General features: G+C 44.8%; 1 protein-coding gene and 1 pseudogene across 1 annotated transcript; one reads left to right on the forward strand and one right to left on the reverse strand.

Annotated features, from left to right (window-relative positions):
- Positions 1-2,858: 2,858 nt before the first annotated feature.
- On the reverse strand, positions 2,859-3,714 carry LOC133897403 (chlorophyll a-b binding protein 1, chloroplastic-like; annotated as a pseudogene).
- Positions 3,715-8,849: 5,135 nt separating this feature from the next.
- Positions 8,850-14,286, forward strand: LOC133897183 (uncharacterized). The gene is made up of 10 exons (XM_062337806.1): positions 8,850-9,209; positions 9,758-9,794; positions 9,994-10,069; positions 10,189-10,234; positions 10,339-10,437; positions 12,141-12,209; positions 12,297-12,687; positions 12,833-12,984; positions 13,115-13,616; positions 13,722-14,286. Exons 1-10 carry the CDS (start codon positions 8,937-8,939, stop codon positions 13,787-13,789), a joined length of 1,713 nt encoding a protein of 570 aa, XP_062193790.1. The 5' UTR covers positions 8,850-8,936; the 3' UTR covers positions 13,790-14,286.
- Positions 14,287-14,395: the final 109 nt, after the last annotated feature.

Below are 14,395 nucleotides of genomic sequence, written 5' to 3' on the forward strand. Positions count from 1 at the left end.
AGTAATTAAAAAACTAATGAGTTTTATGAGTTATGGACATATGTTAGTTCCATCAAGTGAAAAATGTGACGCATTATGAACCCTCCAAAAACGGATAAAGAAAAGCAGCTTGGCTCCTATGACTTTTAAATTCTTTTATGCTTTATATTTGAGTTTAGAATGTCGTACTATAAAGGAGACATGAAATCTACTTGGTTGTATAGAGACAATGCTCAAAAGTCCAAACAAACCCATGAGAGTCATAGAAAGTTAGCCATAAATCTTTTCTTTCAGAAAAATACGGAAGGTCCACACTTTTCTTCGGAGTATCCGCACTTGTGCGGAAGGTCCGCACTTTTTGCGGAGTATCCGGACTTGTGCGGAGGGTCCGCACTTTAGTGAGTTCTCGGCTAACTGCGGAAGGTTCGCACTTTTCTGCGGAGTGTCCGCATAACTACGGAGATTGCGGACTTGTGCGGAGGGTCTGCACTTTTCAGAGCATAATGGTTAGTTTTTGAGTGTGGAGTATAAAAACCCCACACCCTTCAATGCAACAGCATCTGAGCTTTTCAATTCCGACCAAGTTTGAGACAAAAGGTTTCTAGCTCATTAAAAGCTCATTTCCACTCCCCTTTTGTGATTCTTGTTGAGATCTTTGCTAGGGTTGAGTGAGTTTGAGCAATGGTGCTAGTGAGATACAAAGCCATCCTTTAGAGCACTCGTCTCCTCGTCAAGCCAGTGGTTTCAAGTTCGTTACCCTTGGTAGTTCGTCCACCTAGACGGCTAGGCGTCGCTCATTGAGCTCCCAAGTTTGTGGTGAGCCCCGAGACGTTTGTATCACCCTGACAAGTTGAGTAAGAAACCCGAAGCTCGATCTTTGCGGTCGCCTTGGTGAGGATAGGGTTGAAAAAGACCTAGCTCTTTGTGAGCTCCTCAACGAAGACGTAAGTACTTATTTGTGGAGTGGCCGAACTCCGGTAAACAAATTCTTGTGTCAACTTTATTCAGTTTCTTGCATTTGGTTATACTCTTTTGTTTGAATAGAATTCTAGGGTTTAAATCCGATCTATCTCGTTGTAAAATTTGAGCTGCATGTATTTGGTCTTATAGATTGGCATACATCTACTGATGCTTTGTAACATGTAAAATTATCACACCTTATCTCAGATTTCGCTTCAGTTGAAGTTTCCCCAAAAAGTCCGGAGTATCCGTATTTTTCTGCAGAACCTCCGGACAAGTGCGAAGGTTCTAGACAAAAGTGCGGAAGGTCCGAACTTTTTCTGATCCGCTGTTTTAAGTTTGCAGAATTTTTAGGTTTCGCCTATTCACCCCCCTCTATGCAACATTTCAGCGCCCAGATGCATCCACTATTGAAAGACAAATCAGTGTTTGAGAATGATTCAAGCTTAAATGGTCGAGCTTGGACTATGCGTAGAATGGGCCAGAACATCCACAAGTAGCAGTGACTAATGACAGATTATTGAGATATTACCCTCTCCGTCTCTCACGATCAACATAGTACATACAAACAGAAGGGAACGCAGATAACTCATCGACATCGACATATCCACTACATCGACTGATCTGCCTCGATGGACTCCACTACAACATCTTCATTAATGTGAGCATATACACCATGATCTATTCCAAGGCATCAACTACTCATAATGGCTTCACAAGGATCCAGTATGTATTCATGCTTCCGCTCTAGGTGATCATGAGCTAGGGCTACCAAATTATGTCAATTAGATGCGAATTATGTAAACATGGGTGAGGGTGCGTGCAAGAAATGGTTTCGGACGAGGGTGAAGCTAGTGCTATGGGAGAGGCCCACGCGTTGTCACTTGTTTGTTTAGTAGGAATCGAGCAGAAGATGGTGGCTGTTTGGACGAACGAAACTAATGCTCTATATCAATAGAATATATATATATATATATATATATATATATATATATATATATATATATATATATAGAGAGAGAGAGAGAGAGAGAGAGAGAGAGAGAGAGAGAATAGTTCACCATGTGAATGTACTGGTTTCTTCCGCGCCTTAAGGCTTTAGATTGTATAGTTCATGGGGGAAAAGAAAAGAAGAATTCAAAGTATGTAGAAGGTAAGCAGGAGAACAAATTAGGTTCATGCTATTTACCATATGCTTGATAAACATGATCTCTTCATGCAATAGCTTTCAACCATTCGATTTCAATCGGGCGGACACCCTTCTTTCTTCTTCATCTCTCCCGTAGCAATACGCCTCTTCCTCCTCTGACCACGCCAACGTCCTGCCTCGCTCTCTTGCCCTACCCATCCTCCTGTCGTCGAATCCATGCCCACAACCCGATGCCATGCTAACCTCTTCGTTTTGGAGCTCCCCTACCTTGGCATTAGCTCATCAAGCGGTCCTCTGTCGCCCACGGCTGGTGGCGCACCCATTCCCGTCTCTTCTGTCGTGCTGGCCTCCCTCTCTCCCCAGGAGCTCTTCTAAGCTTGGAGATGAAGGAAGTCCCCCCGCCCACCCACCCCCAAAAAATCAACCCCCTCCCCTAACTCCCGCCGTTCTTCGTCGCTTGATATATTGGTCTCATTTTCAGACGCTTGATCATTAGGATGTGTGAACAAATTAAGATGTCCTTAATCTGATAAAAAACCACCAGTATGGAACAGAACCACTATTGCACAAACATCATCATCTTCTTAGTGTATAATTCCAACTGATCATCTCGACTTGCCCGTAAAATGCGACGTGAAACAAGAGACACACATGCATGCAGCTTGCAGCAGCATCAGTCAATCCACGCTAGCTCTCTCCAAGTTGAAGGCAATGAAGTTTTTGGCCAAGCGTGCACTAAGTTGCTGGGCACGAAGTTTGTGGTGTAGGACTAGGCGTTGTTGTTGACGGGATCAGCCAGGTTCTCGAGCGGGACCTTGCCGGTGACGATGGAATGCACGAAGAAGTTGAACATGGAGACCATGGCGAGGCAACTGTTCTTGATCTCCTTCACCTTGAGCTCTGCGAACGCCTCGGGGTCATTGGCCAGGCCGAGAGGATCCAAGCTGTCGCTGGGGTAGAGCGGGTTGATGACCTCGTCGAGCGGGCCACCAGCAATGTGGTGTCCCTCGATGGCGCCCATGAGCATGACCTGGCAGGCCCAAATGGCGAGGATGCTCTACACGTGGATCAGGCTGGGGTTGCCGAGGTAGTCGAGGCTGCCCTCACTGAAGATCTAGGAGTAGGCCTTGAACCGGACGGCCTCGCCAAACTTGATGCTGTTGCGAACGAGCAGCTCGGGGAAGACAGAGCCGAGCGCATCGGGCATGGCTTAGTGGCAGTGGATGACCTCGAGGTCGCAGTTCTTGGTGAAGGTTTTGGGGTCCGCGGACAGCCCGGTGGTGTCCTAGCTGTAGCCGCTAGGGAACTCACCGTCAGATAGCTTGGGGGCTCCCCAGAGAAGGGGCTGAGGTGATTGACGTGGTCAGGGACATACCATGGGCCACTAGATACCGCCACCTTGGGCTTGGTCGCGGTCTTGCGCATGGTGGTGCGGGCTTCGCCGAAGGCAGCCACCTTAACTGGGGTGCCGGCCATCGCAAGGGAGGAGATCACCATGGTCGAGGCAGCCATTGTCGAGCAAGCTCTGCGAGCAAGAGTGTTGGACCAGCTGCTAGCTGCTGCTGTGGGATGACGGTGTCGAATCGGACGCATAGGCTATATAGCGGCGCCAAGAGATCGGTCCTTATCTCGTGGAATATTAACCGAGTTGCCATTGGCACGCGGGAGGTGAGGTGGGCAGATGGGGTGGCTCATGTGGCCGCTTGCTGGCCACCAGGCTGCCGCCAAATATTCTTCTGGCGCTAAGCGAGTGGCCGAGTGAGTTTTTGCCATGCGCTGCGGTGAATTTTTCGTTGCCAAGTGTTGAGCACGGTGGCGTGGCGTCCTGTTGGCTGGTGGATCCCGGGTGATACTCCTACGTCGGTTGGATCAGTTGGTGTGACGTGACCTCCTCCAGATTGTTGTAGATCCTTGAATTGTTTATATTTTTAAATCAATAAATTATAAATATGTGTGTCTGTTTTGAAAAAAATAAAAATCAAAAGAAATTTGTGGCTAGAAATGAAACAACTTTTAATGGAGGCTAACCAGCTATCAACATACGCAATTAACACTTCTTTTTTGGCTCTAACTTTAACATTATCGGGGGTTAATCCCTGACAATGATTTTGAGGTGTATTGAGCGACGGATGTGTGATCTGCATTTTGAGTGTGTGCGCAGAAACATGTGTGTATACTACTTAAGAATACGATAGATTATCTAGGTTCAGACCCCCATGGGGTAATAGCCCTGTGTCGGTGACACAGGAACCAGGGGTCCCCGAGTCCCAAGGCCAGATCAGCAGTTCGCCACGTGGCGCCCTCCCGCGGGATCACCTACGCGAGGCACGAGAAGACTAAGTCCCGGGAGAGGGTGCTCGGGGCCATGAACAGTGGTCCCCGAGTACCCGAGTTCCCCGATAACCCGAGAAGACCAAGTGCCAGGAAGAGAGTGCTCGGGGCTGTGAATAGTGGCCCCCGGGCACTCAAGTCCCCCGACGGCCAGAAAAGCTAAGTGCCGGGAAGGGGGTGCTCGGGCTGCGAACAGTGGCCCCCGAGCACCCGAGTACCCCGAAGATCCAAGGGAGTCAGTTCCGGGAGAGAGTGTTCGGGGCCATAAACAGTGGCCCCAGAGCACTCGGTTCCCCGAGGACCCGAACAGTCAGTTCCAGGAGAGAATACTCGGGGCCGTGAACAGTGGCCCCCGAGCACTCGGTCCCTGAGGACCAAGAAAGGGCATATCCAGGAGAGAGTGCTCGGGACTATGAACAGTGACTCCCGAGCACTAGGTTCCCCGACGGCCTCAGAAGTCCTTCGCCGGTGGCTCCCAAAGAGGTCCAGCGGTGAGGTGTCAACCGGTGAAAGGCCCGATGTTGCATTTAAGAGGGCACGTGGCCTGTCACCTCCAACTGCTCCCACACGCTTGCTGACAGTCCCTGCCACATTCTGGCAGGGGGGCGTGGGGACATTTAATGCACGGGTCCCATCGCGGGACATCCGGCGCGTCTCGGGATAACATTGCGAGGCCTAAGGTGCCCCGCCTGCCGCCCTGATGTGTCAGACTCGCTCTGACCGGACGGGCACGCCGGGCTGCTCAGTGGCTGCCCGGTGGGCCCTCCCCGCGGATGACGAATAAGGTCGGACGGGGGCGCGTTTTCAACCCTCCCCGTCACTTCGCGCAGCAGCCCATGATGGTTATTTTTTATTTACGACGCCTCGAAACTCGCACCCTCCCTTTCTGTGCACGCTACCGCCCGGCGGGTATTTAAAGCGGGGCGGGCTCCCTGGAAAAAAAAAGTTAAGAAAAAAGAAGTAGAGACCGGTGGATACGGAACAATAGACAGAGGCTCAGTACAAACACAGAAGAGCAGATCACTTGCCAGAATCTACAGAAGTTCTCGTTATGTGGTTTTGGAGTACTCCAGTAACTAAAGTTCCCCAAAATCTACAACCCTTCTGTATGTCAATGCCGCTTGCCAGAGTGTTGTAAAGCTTTTGTTTGCTGCTTAGTATTTGCTCCTTCAGTGATACGCTAGTATGTTCAGTTATCATTAGTCCGTCTAACATTTCATAGATCAGTTGAATTTCGTTTATATGAATGTGTAAGTATGCCATTAGCAGGAAGAGCTGAAGAGCAATTCACCTCCCTCGCAACTGTAGTGTAATAATTGGAGACAAAGCATGTTTGCTACATGCGTTTCACAAGTCACCCGTACTTTGATGGGCGCGCGTCGTGTACGACCCAAGTCGTAATCACCACGTACGCCTGTCACCCGTACTTTGACGGGTCTCTCTCGAATATGGTGATAACGAAGATCTAACGAGTAGCGTCACAACTAGAGTATTGTAGTACTACTCATCAAATATTATATATGAGATACTCTGTATGTTTGACGTGATAACTTTTCGCGTCGACAGGCGCCCTGCCGGTGCCGCACGCCATCGGGCCCTGGGCGACGGGTTCTACAGCCCCGGCGCGACGGCGGTGCAGCTGCTGTGCGAGCGCCGGCTGCACGCGGTGGAACGCTCGATCGTACGCGTGGCCGTGGCGTTAGGACACGAACCACTCGTGCCGTGACGCATGCAACCGAGCCCATGCCTCTCAGCTCTCCCCCCTGTGTCATCTACCAGGACCAGATGCCTACTATACTGCTACTGAAAGACCTGATTGTCCGTCCCCCTTCGGTGACATGTTTTATTTCTGAAAATCTGAAAAGAGTAAATAATTTCTTTTGTTCTAATCGGGATCTCAGCTTCACAACTTTGACTTCCTAACCGTCTTTTTTTTCGAACACGAGGAACCCTATTCCCATTATAAAATTGCAGAAAATAATAGTTCTTACGTACAGATCAGAATCCGACAAAGCGGGCAGAGGTTTTCCAATATTACTGAACCACCTTGCCAAGTGGATACTACTGCTATGTGATCCTGCCTGCAGCGTGGGTTAATTCTTTTGGGCATGTGGGTTACTTCTACTAGCGCTTCTTCTCCACTTGCGTCAGCACGGAGCCAAGCACGATTTGGTGCAGTGCGACTCCCGGACTGTACCAAGTTTCGGAGAAAACAATGGCCACGAACCTCGAGGCTCCAGGTGGCGTCTCTTTTCTTTTTCAAAAAATAAAAAACCCAAAAGTTACTTGATTTCGATTTTTCTCCTAGAAGTTGTTTAGTTGAAAAAACTCACCAAAAATTAGCTTCGTTGCAAAACCTCCCAAAAATTAAAAAAAATAAAAAAATCATAAAAAATTCTAAAATAATTAGAGACAATTCTAAGATCTTGTGTGATTTTTTTCAAAAATAATATCTTTTGCATCATATTTCATGGATAGAAAGTTTGGAAAAAAAAAGAAAAATTTGCATCTCATTTATTAACTCATGTTATTTTAATTTTGTCATGTCTATCATTATTTTTCTTACACAAATTATTATTTAAGTAAACTAATAAAAATGGTTTCACTAATTTTGAGTGTTATGGATTAGTTATGAATTAATCTATCTGCAACACATTTACTCAATCATGCACATTACAATAACTATTTCAAAATTTCATGTATTTTTAGAAGATAGAGGATCATGTAAGAAGACTAAAAAAATTTGTTTCATGATTTTTAGATTAGTAAATAATTAACTATGCAGTTAACTCGAATTAATAAATGAGCTACATGTTTTTTTTTCAAACTTCCTTTCCACAAAATATGATGCAAAATATATTATTTTTGAAAAAAAAATTCACAAAAGTTCTTAAAATTATCTCTAGTTTTTTTAGAATTTTTTGTTTTAAATTTTTGGGGTATTTTTGCCACAAAGCCGAATCTTTAGGGATTTTTTTAACAAAATAATTTCTGAAGGGAAAGTCACAATCCAAATGATTTTTTGAGGGTTTTTATATGTTTCCTTTTATTTTTTCCTTCCTGAAAACCACGTGGTGATACTTGCTTTCCCTATCCTCTTACTTCACCCGACAATAATTCGAATACAGCAACAACAAGCCCACATCAATTTTACTGTTTATCAAATACTGAGCATCAAAACTTACCTGTACATCTTGGATCTCACGGCTCACACTAAAGTCATATCATTTTTTCTCCAAATACCAGCTTCTAACTATAAACTACTCGTCGAAAAGCCAGAACGCTCATCGTTAAAAAAAACAGAACACTGAACAGAGTAGTCCGTTGGTTTTAGCTAACCAGCAGCGCCGAAAAAGTATCGAACTCCATTCCTGTTCACAGCTCTCACGTGACAGCGGGCCGTTAGCTCTCATTTGGCCTTGCGCCGCTTTGACCGTCGCGATCGCGCATCTCTCCAAAATCCAAATCTTCCGTAACTGTGTGCCCCCACAGTTTACTTCTCTAGCTACCGTACAGATCGTCTCATGTTTCGCTTTATCAATCATTAGCGCTAATGCCACATCTATTGTTTTTGCAAGGGTTTAGTTTTACAATTCAGACTAGTGTCCTGAGTTTCTTTCTTTTCTGCAAAGGAAGTATCATGAGTTTCTCTGGTTCTGCTGCTAATCCAATCTGCCTTTGGCCGGTTTGAAACACGGGAATCTGAATCTCTCTAGATTCGCACGAACCTAATGGTTTCATCCGAAACCAATGGATTTTTGTGTGTTCCAAACGAGAAAAGGCACAACTTGACCGTGGCAGAAACGTGTCCGTACTGTCACGTTTTAGTAAACTTCTTGGCTACACCAGAACCAGATCAGTATATGATACACAGTTTACCTCGAATTGAGCACGCAATACAACAACAGCCAAAACGTTGGCCGCCTACTCCTCCATCCAGCACACGTTCCTCACGTGCTCCCCTCCCGCATCGTTAAAGTTGTGTTTATTCGCCGGACAAGATTTTATAGAGCTATATCCTATAAACAGATCGAGCGGAGTTATATTTGTAAAAAAAAGTATTTTGTTGGTTATATCTATTAAAAAGACTGAGCTCAATTTATATCTGGTTGATTGAATTTAAGATCGTATAAGCAGATATAAAAGTTGAGATTATGATTGATTAATCGTATAAAAATATTTTTTTACATTAATAAATGAGTCTGTTTGTATCAATAGATGTAGAACAACATTTATTATACCAGAATAAAACCGTATATTTACACCTATCAAATCAAATTACAACATTAAATATAAACAAACAAACAAACTTCAATTCAAAATTATATACCCAAATTCTATACCTAAACCGGGAGATTGAGATAACCAAACACACCCAACTCTATAGCCGCCAGGCGCCAGCGCCCTCGCTGACGCACCCCCCCCCCCCACCCCACAACACGCAAAGCGCAACGTAAACCCAACGCCCCGCACAGAAACGGGGGCAAAAGGAAAAGGAAAAAAAAAAACGCTGGGAATGGGCAAGCAGCAGGCGCCAGCGGCGGGGCGGTCCCCGGCGATGTCGGCGCCTCCGCCAAAGCGCCGGAAGAAGAAGGGGCGCCCCTCGCTCCTCGACCTCCAGAAGCGCAGCCTCCGCCTCGAGCAGCTCCAGGAGCAGCCGCAGGCGCGCCGCCCCACGCGACGGAACACCGGCCCGGGCTCCGCCGACGAGGAGGACGGGCCCGCGTCCGGGGGCCGACGGGAGAAGAAGCTCCGCCTCGTGATGGGCCTCCACGACGAATCGGCCAAGGTGGGCACCCCTCTCTCCTCGCGCTCTCTCCAACCCGACGCCGCCCCCGATCTGAGTCGAATCCGCGCCAATTCGGTCGAATTCGCGCGTTATTTGTCTAACCTGGGGCCTCTGGCCTCGTGGCGCGTACGGATCTGCGCAGCTGCGCGCCGCCCGAGGAAATTTCCTTGCTATTTTAGGCATGAAAAGGTCGCATTTATTTATTTATCTCCGTAGCGAGAGGCGCAGTGGTCAACTCAGACTCAGCTCAACCTGAGCGCGCCCAATCATTTGGGCGATAAACCTAAACCCTTGAATCGGCTTGTCGTCGCAATAATTGCGCATTTTTTTTAAACGGCTGGGTTCGAATCTTTAAAAGGCCTGCCCTTTTCGGGGTGTTTTGTCTGCTTCTCGCGCCAAATTTCGCTACATTTCGCGCCTTCGTTAGATCTGTACTTGGTAACTGGCGCTGGTAAACGAAAGCACCACTTTTTCTGGTGCTTTTTCTACTCCGTGTTTTTCGATTCTTGTAAAGAATGCTGTTTTAAATTCATCTGTGTCTACTGCAGGGAGAAAAGACGAGGAAAGCGACGGATGGCCGTGAAGGTTGGTGCTCCTTGCTCTGTGGCATTTACTCTTCAGACTTCCGGAAGCAAAAAAAAAAAAAAAAACCCTGGACAAATGTGCACAAAGATGCCATTTTTAATTCTTTTGGTGTTGGATGCATTCCAATTTTTTTATCTTTAATTAATGCTCGTGCCTCTGATTGCGCTGCGCTCGTGGGTTCGATTTGTTCGTTCGACAGAGCCGTCAGATTCTGGGTCCACAACACCTTTGCCGAACAAAAAGTTGTTGCTCTTCATCCTTGATAGGCTGCAGAAGTGAGTTGCTGTGCTCACTGCTTGTTCTTTCCTTAGTTCGTTCTGTGCTTGTTCTCCCTGCAGTTCGTTCACTCATAACTGCAAGACCTTTGATCTTTGTGTTTCCTGATATCTTGCAGGAAGGACACGTATGGTGTATTCTCGGATCCTGTGGATCCTGATGAGGTTTGTGTTTTGGAAAATGATGATAGCGCTGTGAATGTTTGGTTTTTTTGGTTTAGTTTTTCGGAATCTGATTAATTTGTCTGTTAATATCTATTTGTGGCCAGCTGCCTGACTACCATGATATTATCAAGCATCCAATGGATTTTTTGACAGTACGGAAGAAGCTCGATAAGGGTGCATATTCTAACTTGGAGCAATTTGAGGTTGGTTTTAGAATTACTGACATGCAGTTGTGCTAGGCTAGCAGACAACCCGTTACGAAGTCATATTTGTATTTCTTTGATGGTGCTACGCAACCTAATTTTTCCTTGGGCAAGATTTATTTGGTTTCTGCATTTCAACTATCTGTCTGAGTTTAAATTGTATAGACTATGGACATTTGTCCTGTTGATATGCCTAGAAGAAACTCTCAAGACTCAAACACTCAGAGAGACTGAGATATCCAATGTCACTGTTTGTTTGCTGCAATGTATGGTTGTGAACTTAGTATCATGCTCAATAATAGAAACAATTTTACACATTAGAGACTTGTTTAGAGAACACTGTGATATATGTCATTTGGCCACCAAGGTGTACTTGCATGAGACTGTTTAAGGCAGCTGGTAGTATTTATAGTTCCAGTACAAATAACTATGCAGAAGTACCGAGAACAGTAAACAAAATATATGAAGAGCTGCTAGTATATATATATTTTTCCTTCTGTTGGAAAAATATATGAACTCTTCTCTAGAAGTATACATTACACAATCAAAGCCGTAAATATAGGGATTTTTTTTGGAAAAGATGATATAATGGAAGAATCTGCTGTTAAGAAAAAACTAGTTTATCTATAATAGTTAATTGTGGTAAGATGAAGTGATCCTTAACTTTTTAAAAAAGATGAATTGATTCTTTTTTAGAAGAAGTGATAGGTGAAACCACTGGGATGGACTCGCGCACCATATAAAGTGAAAAGTTAAAATATTACCTATGAACTTTGAAGTTCGAGACATGCAATAATTGTATGCATGCAGCAGCTAACTGCTTATGTTACTTTGGGTCAAACGCTTACTATTTAACAAAGCTCATTACTTTAAAAAAGAGGGGAAAAAACTTGCAACCTTCCCTTTTGCTCTACAGAATTTCAGAGCCCACTTTGTTTATGTGTGTATGTTTATGTTTGCAAATCATATCCAAGTTGTACCCTTAAAGAAATCATACCTGAAAAGAGAAATGTTGCGTTGCTGCTAAAGTGCCAACTCATGAATTACTGTAAAGTATTTTGGACCTCACTTGAAATTATCTGTTGTTTGACATGGACATTTGGTAAAATGAGATGATTTGAACTTTTGTAATGTGAAGACATGAATTTTATTATTTATGCCACCACTTTTAGGATTCTAGCTAAAGAGATTACTTATCTAATATGGGCTCTTACCATTTGAGGAGCATCTGATCTATATATGCTGCCACCAACATCATAGATTTGCATTTTCGCTGAGCATTTGACTGTCTTACATTGAAATGTCACTAACGTAAGGCACTTTTATGCCATAATCTTCTATTTTTCGAAGTTCAAACATTTAGCCACACCTATTTACAATAAATTTGCTATTGGCTCACATTTGAGTACTGGTGTGTTACTGCTTAATAAAAAAAAGGCAAACTGTACTGTGTGTAAAGTTTTTATTGCATGTTGAATGCATCACTTCTTACTCGTGCATCCTTGCTAGAAGAATGTTAGGAGCAACATATTTTTTAAAAGGTCTTTCATTCTTGAAGCCTTTCTGATGTGATATTTTGTGTTGCCCTCATTAGTCCTGCAGCCTTGCTGCAAATTACTATTTCTTTCCTGATCATAGAATGTGATTAGTGTTTTATACTTTCATCAAGCTCATTCAATATGACCTGAACTTTCAATTTACAGGATGACGTGTTCTTGATAAGTTCAAATGCGATGTGCTACAATTCACCGGATACAATATATTATCGACAGGTCAAATGTTAAGCCTACTTGTTATGATCTTTGTATAAAATAATGAAGTATGGTGCATATTTAACAGCCATATGCCATGTGTTATAGGCACGAGCAATTCAAGAGATTGCTAAAAAGGACTTTGAGAATCTTAGGCAAGATAGTGATGCTAGTGAACCAGAACCGGAACCAAAGCCAGAACCGGAAGTGGAACCAGAACCAAAGCCACAACCTCGCAGGGGCAGGCCTCCAAACAAGAACAATGTCAAGCAGAAAGTTGGGAGGCCACCAGCAGAACGTGCTACTGCAGACTTTTCTGGTGCAACACTTGCTACTGCTGCAAATAGTGGACGGTATGCACAGTCCGAAGTTGATCTGTCACGGAGAATAATGGATAAAGCGATGATTGCAGATGTACTGAGAGCTTCTTTTGCCAATCGAAGAAATGAGCACAATTGGTCTGGTGGGCAGAAATCAGAAAGAATTGAAGATTACCCAGGTTTTATCCCCCCCTCCCCTTCTCATCTAAAAATGTCTTCTGAATAGGTCAACATTCAATGAGCACTCACTGAACAAAGGATTTTCGTCCAATCTGACCCAAGTCATTTGTCCCATAACCTTCTTTGGTGTCACCTTTGTTCCAGGTTACGGGAGTAAATGGTCGGCGAATGGGAAGAAGCCACTTCTCATGGAAGATAGTCGTCGAAGCACATATTATGAGACTCAACCATCCAGTTCAATATATGAGCTGCCGGTGTCGTCCTTGTACAATGGGACGAGGAAGCTATTAGTACCAGTTGAGTTTCCAATTCAAGTTCTGTCCTAAAAGTACCTGATGATATATACTAATATAATTTAAGACTTCTATTAATGTTAGAGAACAGAAAGACATGATCGCCCACACTTTAACACTATGTTTTTATCAGGTCGGGGTTCAGCTGCAGCAGTCCTATTCACGCAGCCTGGCACGTTTTGCTGCACAACTTGGTCCTGTTGGTTGGGAAATTGCATCAAAACGAATTGAACAAAGCCTTCCTCCTGGAACAAAGTTTGGTTGTGGGTGGGTAGGAGATGGCGAAGCACCAAGCACATTTCAGCCACCTGTACTAGCTTCATTTTCAGAAGCAATGGCAGCACCAAGCAATATAGCAGCATCAGGTGAGCGGCCAACTGTTAACAGTCCTGGCACTAAGGACTGTGCTGCCAACGCTAGCCATCTGTTGGGATCACAGCCACATGCTGTGTCATATGCTTCTACTAGCACTGCGCAGAGGATTGATTCTCAAGCATTACCAATCCAACAATGTGGATCAATACCACACATTTCGATGGATCGAGGTGAACATGGTGTTGAGATGAAGGGCAACCATAATCATCATGAGCACCTAGCCATGCAGCAAACTGTTAATGGTTTCAATGCTGTTCCAGGTGCTAAGCCAGACTCTTAATTACATTAGTTTTCCTAATCTTCCGTATCTCATGTTTGTTTTAGTTCAAAGTTTTCAACCCTTTAAATCAATTTACCTTTTTTAGGACCAATGGTATACCCACCTACGGCGCACCTGATGGTGAGCCAGACACAGACACATGCGGCTGATTGATTAGTGAGTAGAGACCTGAGCTCAATGTCAACTTGACATTCGGATTGTGCCCGCTTCCAGTCATGGCCGTCATGGGCACCAAGCGACGATGGCCTTAGCTGCATCCTGCCAGTGGCTTGGCACCCACCAACCTTAACGTTGGAGGGTTCCAGTCGCTGTTGATCCGCCGCACTGTGATCTGGTGTTGCGCTTGTGAGCTTCTTGTGTGATCGCGTAGTAACTTAGGATGATAGCATGCATAGATGTGTAGGGTGGATTTGTTGGTAGATGGTTGTAACAAGAGCGGCAAGTTGCAGTTGGAAATGCAACGATTCCGATGTGTAGAAAACCACAGGGGAACCATCTGTATAGGTCATTCAGGAGTTTAGTTTTATGACTGATCGCAGATGTGACCGAGCATGAAATCGTGCCATACTTTGATGTTCGTCATGAGAGATTGTCTGGTCGGTCTGGTGTCTATACCGAGAAATAAACCATGTGCAGAGTTGAGAAGATGACGCCCCTTTTGTCAAGGCAGTTGAATACCAGTTGATTTGGACTGAGAAAATATTGCTAGTTGACTCAGTTGATTTGGACTGAGAAAATATTGCTAGTTGACTTTTAGAA

Source organism: Phragmites australis, chromosome 17 (genome assembly GCF_958298935.1).
Source record: "Phragmites australis chromosome 17, lpPhrAust1.1, whole genome shotgun sequence".
NCBI classification, from domain to species: domain Eukaryota; kingdom Viridiplantae; phylum Streptophyta; class Magnoliopsida; order Poales; family Poaceae; genus Phragmites; species Phragmites australis.

Excerpts from the sequence above, each read along its gene's own strand:
- LOC133897183 (XM_062337806.1), top strand. The coding sequence starts at position 8,937 with ATGGGCAAGCAGCAGGCGCCAGCGGCGGGGCGGTCCCCGGCGATGTCG. Across the intron at positions 10,070-10,188 it reads ATCCTTGATAGGCTGCAGAA|GAAGGACACGTATGGTGTAT; the intron begins GTGAGTTGCTGT and ends GATATCTTGCAG. Across the intron at positions 12,210-12,296 it reads ATACAATATATTATCGACAG|GCACGAGCAATTCAAGAGAT; the intron begins GTCAAATGTTAA and ends CATGTGTTATAG.